Source organism: Nothoprocta perdicaria, unplaced genomic scaffold (assembly GCF_003342845.1).
Source record: "Nothoprocta perdicaria isolate Ctin4 unplaced genomic scaffold, notPer1 scaffold_174, whole genome shotgun sequence".
NCBI classification, from domain to species: Eukaryota; Metazoa; Chordata; class Aves; order Tinamiformes; family Tinamidae; genus Nothoprocta; species Nothoprocta perdicaria.
Window position 1 is genome coordinate 382,444 of NW_020454916.1, and position 10,076 is coordinate 392,519.

At 40.9% G+C, this 10,076-nt stretch overlaps 1 protein-coding gene across 1 annotated transcript; it reads right to left on the reverse strand.

Annotated features, from left to right (window-relative positions):
• Positions 1 to 2,462: 2,462 nt before the first annotated feature.
• On the reverse strand, positions 2,463 to 9,224 carry SEM1 (SEM1, 26S proteasome complex subunit). Its single transcript, XM_026036268.1, has 3 exons — positions 9,087 to 9,224; positions 5,379 to 5,472; positions 2,463 to 3,511 (listed from the first exon to the last, which is right to left on the reverse strand). Exons 1-3 carry the CDS (start codon positions 9,160 to 9,162, stop codon positions 3,469 to 3,471), a joined length of 213 nt encoding a protein of 70 aa, XP_025892053.1. The 5' UTR covers positions 9,163 to 9,224; the 3' UTR covers positions 2,463 to 3,468.
• Between the last annotated feature and the right edge of the window lie 852 nt (positions 9,225 to 10,076).

Below are 10,076 nucleotides of genomic sequence, written 5' to 3' on the forward strand. Positions count from 1 at the left end.
GCTTGCCTTTGGTCTCCTAATTTGGTTGCTAATGCCTAAGACAACAGTTGAAATTAATTTGAATTTGAAATATAATTACTTAATGAGACTCGCATCGGCTGCCCTTAGCTCTCCATTGACAAAGGGGATCTCTCCCCCTCACCCTGGGTAAGAGGCTGGAAAACTGACCRGGCTTTTAAAACTGTAGCTAAATTATAGTTTGCAAATATTATACATTTATATCATACACTTCATCTTGAAGGATCTCAATGTATTTGAAATGTTACATAACATTCATTCTTCAGTAAAATTCCATCACAAAAAAAWTCTGGGCATCAATCTTCTCACTTCCCTGCATGCCTTGGAATTAAATCAAATTTAGCTACATTATTATGCAAACACAAAATCATACCGGTATTAAAGGATTATTATTAGGGCTGTAAAGTCAGACACTTGAAAGATAAATGCTGGAACTATAACTCCATGCAATATAAACTCCTTTTTCCACGGCTATGTAGTATCACACAATCTTTAACTTGTTAATCACATATTTTTCGAAACTCACCTCCATCCCCAGAGGACTTAGGACTTACTAGTGTTCAAAAAAACCTCCTGTTGAAGTGAAGGCGGCAGAGGAAGCCAGCGACTTGCAGGGCCCTTGCCTCCCTCGTTACAAAAGCTGCAAAGTTTGCAACGCGCTTTCCTCCCTTTCTGGGTGGCTGGCTTGATACCCCATAAATCCTCATGGGCAGAAATGCTGAATATGCACAGCAGTAACTGAGGCTAAAGACACATTTGAACGTACAGAGCATTTTACACATTGCTGAATGCTCTGAAACATGAGGTCCTGGGGTCTCACACCGAGCACTTAAAATTCGTATGCACTTCAAAGAGGGGAAAACACTTCTCTGCCTCTCAGGGATGTTGGAAAATGTATTAGAACATTTRTGAAGCACGCAGGCTGCTGGGGTACTCAGAGAACCAACACTGCTCATTCGCTCTGTTCAGCAGGGCTTGAGCACAGTGCCATACATAAGGACCAGGACTCACTGGGACCCGGGAAAAGAAAGAATCCCATGAAGCTGTTCATTCCATTCTGCAAACCATCGGAGGTGGGGACCCTATGGAGTAACAGCAGCGGGGTTGTGAGGAGACAAAGGAGCGGAATTGAAGGTTTCCACATAACATTACTGCTCATGATTTTTGTGTTTGTCTAACTTGGCACTTCTCCAGCATGCCTACTTTAAGGACCATGGTAAAGCCCACCGAGAAAGCTAAGCTCATTGGCAACCCCGCACATTTTGGGCGCTTTCCCATGAGTTGACTCAGCTCAGCAGGCATCATTGAAACACCACCAAGAACTACCCAGAAAACGTCTCCCAGCACGAATGCTCTCAACAGCTCAAGTCTCCAAGCACACGGGAAGATTTAAGTTGTAAAACAGGTAAATTTGGGCTAATTTCCGCAGTGACATCCTCTATGAGCCTCCTTGTAGAACACTGAAACCCTTTGAGCTTGGGGGTTCAGATACCATGTGAGCAGATGGAAGTTATAACTGAAATGCTGCACGGGTGCAGGACCCTGATTATCTCAGCCCAKTTCTCCTCATTTCTAGCTCAGGGCAGGGGGGCACTTCTAATTTTTCCTAACCTTTTGCACATTTTTGTGATAAAGGCAGAACACAATACCAAACGGTAGCCGTGGCTCAGCAAAACCTAGGCCAATTTTCTGGAGGCAAAGGTGCCTTTCTGCCACAGTGCCTTCCTCCTGCTGCTCCTGAAGGGCTGCTGCTTCCAACCTGTGTCAGGGCTGCTTCTGCTGTTGTTTCAGAAATCCAGTTGCCAATATCCAAAGTTCACTCCAGACCTTTCCGTAACTCTCCTATTGTCTTATTCTAACCAGCCTCACTCAGTCTCCCCACAGCAAGGTAGCAGTAACAGCAGCCACCCCAGCTCCCAAGCGCGACTCAAGGCCGCGTGCGCCACCGGTCGCTGCCCAGCGCGCAGGCCTCTGCTCCGGCCCTTATCCAAACTGCAGAAGTGGGGCGCCCAGGCTCCCYGCGTCACTTATGGGGTGAGTCTCCTCAAAACACTGCCTTTTCCCACACCGTGTAGGAGAGGATAAACTAATTCTCTCAAAAATATTTAGCTCTGCAGAGCCATTTAGATGGCAAAGACAGGCCTCAGCCTTACAGAGCCACCTCTGTAAGCTCTGCATGGGCCTCAGCCASTTTTGCCTCCACTGTGCAAGAACAGGTCACATAAGCAACTTTGGAGAGGGGAATCACTTTCCCAGAACTTTGCATTTATACATGCAATTAAAACGTAACWTATTCGGTCGTTTATTTAACACGATAAGGAAAGCATTTAATGCTGTATAACACTGCATTTCCATCACCTAACACCTTTATTCTGATAACTCTCATTCAGCAGAAGGCTGTCAAGTTTTTCAGCGAGCCACCTGACAGATCACATTGCTAATGCATGTCACATGAGTTCATACCTATACTTGCCCCTTTATAAAGGAAGCAAATCAGTATTTTTTTTTACTTGCAATCATGGCCTACATTCCCTGGCCAGCCATGGCCCTGCGCCTTTGGGAACAGCGGCTGTACCGGCTCCTTTGGAGAGAATTCATGGAATCGGTAATGGGCTTGGTAATTTCCACCTTCTSTTTCCTAGTTCAGATAGTAATCGAATCCAGTCATCACCGTTGCATTTTTCTGGCAACTATTTGTTGGCCTCCATGAAATGAGTTGGAAGTTTGATTTCCGTTCTCAGCAGGCATGTTTGCGCGCTACAGATGAGCTGCTATAACTGGCAAATTGGAGGCAATTTCAGCCGAGAAGCCTGGGATTAAATAAGCATGAGCACAGAACTTTCTTCTCGCCTCCACAGAGGTCTCTTCTTTAACAGGCTTGAGAAATGACAGGGCAAGATTGGAGAAGGCGGGTTTCTGCTCTTGTAAAATGCATTTTACACTGGGCTTTATTTTTCAACGCTATCAAACCGGCACCCACACACAATTACTAATGAAAATTAAGTCATGAAGCAAAATAAGCTTTACTCTGTCACCAAAACCATTTTCTTTTACTGCTGTTGTATTTTAAYTGGAATACATTAGTGTTTTATTTCTTTTGACATCTCCACCTGCCCAACAAAAGAAGGAGCTCAAGGGTTTCATTCTGATAACTTTCATTTGGTTCCCCATGACTTCAGTGCAGCAGCAGCAGCAGCTGCTTATAGATCATTGGTAGCATCATGGGCAAGATGATGAATTGTCACAGCATTCTGGAATCAAAACAGTTATCAATTTAGCAGAGGTTGCACATACAACTAGGCGAAGATTAAAAACTTTATTTTTCATACAAAACAATAATAAATCCAAGCAGATAATGAACTAAATGCTTCTTCTCGTTTCCCATTTTTTCTTCTTCTCAATATAGTCTATCCACAGTTCAATGTTAAACTATTCCATATTCAGCAAAAACTATGAGGTTTCCATCTTGTATCCATGTTTTTCTAGTTCAGCTCTGTATAAAAAAGATAAAGCATATTGAAACACAATATTATCAGATATTTGTAGCTTTAAAAATACAATACACTGCATAACACCCAATCATTTGAGACACAAGAGGTAACAGTGCCTTTTGATTAATTTCAATAACTTTAGCCTCACTTGATTTGCAGTTCTTCAGTTTGGTCAGTCTTAGATGACTAGAAGTCTAAGCAAAATATTCATACACTTKCTGCTTTTCTGCTGGTTATTCCGAGTTTCCTTAAACACAAAGAACTTCCCATGTTTGAGGTATTTAAATGCAYGTACATCTTGCTGAGCTCCATTTTCCAGCAAAACAACTTCAAGGGAACAGGATGCTTTGAGGTGCTTTGTCCAGGAGAGCACATGTGTGACTGCAAAAGTTAACCTGGTGTGTCCCCATTTTGGCTTCTCCAGACCAGCCAGAACTACACCCTGCTCTATCTCCTAGTCATAGCTGATGGTATCTAGATATCACTGAAAAATAATCCAAATCTCTAAAAATATTCCAGGTTAGCTGAAAAACTTAGTGCTGGAATTTTAAAATGGAAGATGGCAGCAGCATTTTCTTTCTCTTACTGCCATAGATTACCGTAATATGAATTTCAAAGACAGACTACTAAATTGCCTCATGATAGAAAAGTTTCTTTTGACTCGGTTAAGAAGCAAGAACAAACTTTTGTCTACAAAACAGCAAAACTTTAGTTTCCAGAAGCAAGATGAAATACAACCAGGCTGCAGAATAGGAACACTGCAATCTTTCATATTAGTGCCAGTACATGGACACCAGCACTACAAACTGAAATTAAGAAACTTTTATCAAAAGCTTTCCAAGAGTGACTACGTCGATCAAGAATCATACTGTACTTTCTAAGCTCCTATTTCCTTGTGCATAAGGATCATTTTCAATATCACAATTCAGCCTACTAATTCAACTGCTTTTCAATCTGACAACAAACAACAACATCAACAGACTTGGTTTTCCAGTCTGCTACTCAAGGGTCACTTTCCTCCAAGTCCCACATGTCAGGTCAGCCCAGGGACTGCTAAACAGGCTGTGCTACAGAGTTTGTTTTGCAAGCAACATACAAATTGATTAATTATAAAACGAGAATTTGAAAATCTGTATTGATGCCTGAAACATCTTAAGCTATAATTTGGAATCAGTAAAGGATGAATGGAAACTACAAGTGACAGAGAAGACTAAATAGYTGGATTAGAGCTACCCAAATTTTAAAGCATGTTATGAACAGTTATTTTGCTACTGTGTCTCATAAACGACATGCTCACTGCACAGAAGATGGAAACTTTAACATTAATTTGGCCAAATTTTCCAGAGTTCACTTATGTACTTGGATCAAGAACAGCAATGATGTTTGAAGGTATAAGAAAGATAATTTACACTAACACATTTTACATACCGTATCGTAGATAATTTTGGATCTCCTGCCATTAAAACTTTTCAGAATTGGCTCTGAACCATTCACACAGGCTACTTAGAAATGAACTCATTTGACTAAACCGAATAAGCATCAACTTTGACACAATTTGCTTACATGGTTGTACAGACTTAAGGTGAAAAACTCAAAATATGCTAGTGAGGTGACAGTTACCTCAGTGCTCTTAGCACAGTTATAAAACAGTAAATGCTGACCAGTGCTTACAATTGTGTCGTAATCTCATACATCAAGTTCTGAGAGATTTTAGATAGAAAAGCTTTACTTTGAGCTAATCTGTTTCAGAGCTCTTGGATTTTAAAAATGAGATTTCAAACTTTCATGTATAACCTTCCAAACAACACTTTTCAAACCATTTTGCTCTATTTCTAAATTAGCAAGCTAATGATAAAAAAARAAAATTACCTTAACTGATTGGAGAAATCATCCTCTACATTGTCGTCATCCCAATTGTCTTCCCAGACATGTGCATCTTCGTCTTCATCTAAACCCGTCCAATCTAAAGACAAGAAAACAAAAAAAGWCTATTGCTTTGATACCAGGTCATATTGACAGATTTGTTTAGCCTCAGGGTTAAAAAAAAAAATTCTCTTTTGCAGAAAAGTTTTGATTATGCCTAAGTATTTGCAGGACCCAAACACATAGCAGGGGACAAAAAAAAAAGCACAAAAAATGAGAACCCACATCACAATTTCTTGAATTATAATAAAAGTCCAATTTGRTAAAAATCACTATCCACCTCATGTTATGGTCTGCAAAAAATCACACATTTATGAGAAAAAATGATTTTGTATCCAAAGGGACAAGATGTAGTAGCATTTAAAAAAAGACAATCTTGAGTAGCTGCATCCTGAAAGCTCAAAAAACAGAGTGCAATTTCAACAGCTTCTATTTTTAACTGAAAAAGGAAATCTTATACCAAATGTTTTTACCAAAACACACAAATATCTTCAGTCSACTTAAATCAAACACTGACAGTCCATAGACAAGTGCCCAAAACATTTGCGATACAATAACATTTGTGAGGTATTTGGAAAGAGCAGTTGCTATCAGTAACGCCTGCTTCGGGGTTCCTAATGCAGTAGCAGCTGTTTCCTTACACAAGAAAGACATTAAATGTCCTTTGCATAAATAAATAAATAAATAAATAAATAAATAATCTCTTTAAGTGAGAGACACAAGTTTTTCTAATGTTCTTCTCCCCATTTCCTCAATATTCTGCTTTCGTTCCAGTATCACGACACCAAAATACCAGCAGGCCTTAAACTTGAGAATTCACGTAACGCTTTGAATGTAAAAGAAGCAAAAAACAAGGCCAGCTTTTAAACCAACACTAAAAGATCTCATGACAGAAAAGATAATTGACAACTGTAACCCTATGCTTCATATCTGTTAGACTACTAGGAGTCTATTTAAGGAGCAGTATATTTAAGGAGATTACATTATTCCTTCCCTGTTTCTAAACACTTGTAAATTCAGTAAGTCATCTGCTGTCCATTCAGAGAGCRCCCAAAGTAACATAAAACAGACAGAACTATGGAGGGGAAAAAATGAAAGAATAAAAGATTAAAATCAAGTTCATTGCAAACAGTTTTCATTGTAAGAAACAGGGTTTGGTCCTTCAGTTATTTTCTGGCTCTCTTCTAACAMTGGCAGGCAACAGCACCAGTATTTGTGATTTCCCAGAACAGAAAAATCCATGTGCAGCTGATTAAAGACACAGATACAGAAGGCAGTAAGATTAAAATTCCCTCCTCAAATGAATATGCATATTTTGTTATATAAAGGGAAGAACTGAAGGAGTATGTAAATCCTAACRGTTCTAGGGTGAGCAAAGGAAAGGACCAAAGAGTACATTTTAAGAGAAAAATATGCAGTACAGAAAGAAAAKAATTACCTGAATTTAGTTACTGTTAGTTGTTTGATTGGAAGGATTTTATTTTAGTACCACCTTCAACAAGCTTTGTTATTTACACAATATACTTGTTTTCCAAAGAAAGCAAGCCTTATTGCTTATGCTGTTTATCGAGCTTCAAAGATACTGAAATCAAAGCTCAAAATGGTTTAAAATGAACATAACATCAAACTTCAAAAACAGGTCAAACAGACTCAAAAACTCCCAACGACTGTAAGGGCTAACGTTCAGCACAACAGACACAGCAGCTTCAGTCAGAAAGATCCTCTGAAGAGACTGCTGAAATACGCTCCAAATATCACCGAGTGAAGAAAAGTCAAACGGGCCAAAGTCATTTTCTACTTGTGGGAGGACAAGGACAGAGAAATGAGTGAGAGTAAACCCTGATTATGTTCTCACAGCCAGAGCTGCGTGACTCTACCCTAACTGAACATCACACTATACACCAGAATTTTATACTGAAGTTATTACTCTAGGCATTATCTCTCACTGAGACTATCAAAAATATTTTACAGACTGCTACCATTAAGAATTATGGCTGCAAACCAAAATTACAAAATCATTTTTCATAAAAACTTGCCACAGTTTGGTCTACTAAAGGGGAAAAAAAGAAAAAGTGTATTTTAGTATACTGATCAGCTCTATTTTGCTGTTGGAAAAAAAAAAACCTCTTTCTAAATCAGATTAAAAAACTGAAATTCAATCATTTTACATGCCAAAAAACTGTATAAGAAGTTCTTAAGTGACCAATTCACATATACTTGAATCTGTCCTGCTGCATTTCAAATAAAATATGCCATAAAAACAGTACACATCTGCTTTAGATCCTCAGAAGTTTTCTTGAAACAGTTTATCAAATCAAGCTTAAGTAGGAATGCTTCCCCAAAACCCAGTATTTTTATCCTTAGCATAAGTCTGTATTATCTAATTTCCTTTGGATATGACTAACTGTGTAACAGAATGCAAAGTTTTTTTTTCCTGCACAGAAGGATTGCGTTTTGATGTGAAGAACAGATATGTAATCAGGGTTTGATCAAATATTATGATTCTTTCCTAAAACAGAGAGRGAAAACATTGAAGGTGTCCTGAAAATCCTTTACAACCTCTCAACCCTGTTATCTCACTGGAAAGTTCCAATGAGGCCTCCTCAGCAGCTCTTAGTCTTTGGAAAAATCCATCAATAAAATTTGATTGTGGTCACTACTTAATAAGACTTGTTCTTCTCAGAGAATGCTGAGTATCTCAACTTGAGATGTTTGGCTTTAGTAGTACAGATAAGCTTCAAACTAACTTCATTTTGCTTGGTTAGCAAGTATATTGATGCATTTTGAGCATGAGAAGTTCTCGCTGGTTTATATTTAAGAAGATTTCAGTAACTAGTTCTTCCAGTTTCTGAAGGTATTAATCATTATCGTTGATATTTCTAGCTTCGGCCAACTAAGAAAAGAACTTCTTTTTCATGGTAGTAGCAGAGGAATGAAGGTAAAAACACAACAAAAGTTGTCTCTGTTGGCAATGCAAAAAATACAGACTTGGGAAAAACAAAATGTCAATATTAGCTGAGCTTAACACCAAAACTCAAATTACAAAAAAAAAAAAAAAAAAAAAAAAAAAAAAAAAACCAAATTGAGAAATATTCCCACTTTGTGGGCAACTTCTGTACCAGGAACCCAGTGTCCCAGCTGAGCAGAGCTCCAACAGCACGCTCATTTCTGGGGTCTCCTTACTGCCCACGGCCAACGCTTGAAGTGCATTGTACAGGAGAAGCACCATTTCAGAACAGGCACACGGAGATACCCCCTCCACTCACCCCCTCCCCACAAAAGAAAAAAAACAAAACGTAATTCCAATTTGATGTAGCTGTCAGCTTAGCTATTTCAATAACCTCCTCAGCCACGGGGGAGCAGGGACGTACAAACACCGTTTTCGCGGGCAGGGCGGGATTCGCGGCCCCCCCCCCCACACACACACAAGACACACAGACAGACACACAGACAGACACACAGACAGACACACAGACAGACACACACAGCGAAGGGCCGGGGGGAGCCGGGGCCTGCCCGGGCGCCGCTCGGGACGCTGCCCGGCCGCGGCCTCCACGGCGCCATGACGCAGCAGCGCGGCGGCCCGGCCCGGCCCGGCCCGGCGCACGGCGGGCAGCACCCCGCGCCTCGGCGCGCGGCTCCTCGCGGCGCTACCTTCGGCCGGGAACTCCTCGAACTCGTCGTCCTCCTCCAGGAGCCCCAGGTCCACGGGCTGCTTCTTCTCCGACATGCTCGGCCCGCCGCCGCGTCCCCGCTGCCCCGCGGAGCCTCACGGGATGCGCGCCGCCACGCACGGCGCATGCGCGCGCCGCCGGCCGCCGGCCCAGCGCGGGCCCCGCCCCCACGGCGCAGGCCCCGCCCCCACGGCGCAGGCCCCGCCCCCACGTCGTAGGCCCCGCCCCATCCTGCAGGCTGGGCTGGGGTCTCGCTATTAATGGCATAGATATATAAAACAGGCCTGTATTAAATATATCTGCCTTTTCTTCTTTATATATATATATATATATATAAGATACTCTAATACCATATATTTTCTATATATTCTCTCTCTATATATCTCTATATTTAATATATAAAGATATGTATATGCATTTACATGTATAATGGCATGTTACACGTGTATCTGTGTCTCTCTTGCTTCCTATAGGTGAATTATGTGGGGCCCTATGGCGTGGGTCTGGTGAGCTCCCTCCCCATGGCAGCGGATGGGATTTACCACCTTGGAGTGAGCCTGGATTCCCTGGAAGCTGACGGAGGCGACGACTGCGGCTGCGGGAAAGGGGGGAAAACAAGAAGGAAATCTTGTGTGAAAAGCGTTGGATGCATTTTCAATACTGGGCAAAATAAATCTGTCTACTGCAGTATTAGATGAAGCTAGAYATGCCACCTCCTATACTGACCACATATGTTTTCTTTATGTTCTTTCATTATTGATTTATTTTCAGGCAAAACTTATCAAGTAGCAGCCTTCTGTGCTTTCAATCTATCATCTTTTTTTTTTTGTTTTCCTCCTCTGGCATTTTAATATATTCTTTCAAACCCTGAATCTAATTACTATCCTTTAAATTCCATGTTTGTCAAGAGAAACAAGCAAGCAGCTTGAGGGGGAGATTAAAACCAATGGTCAGGACTGTTACATGAAAA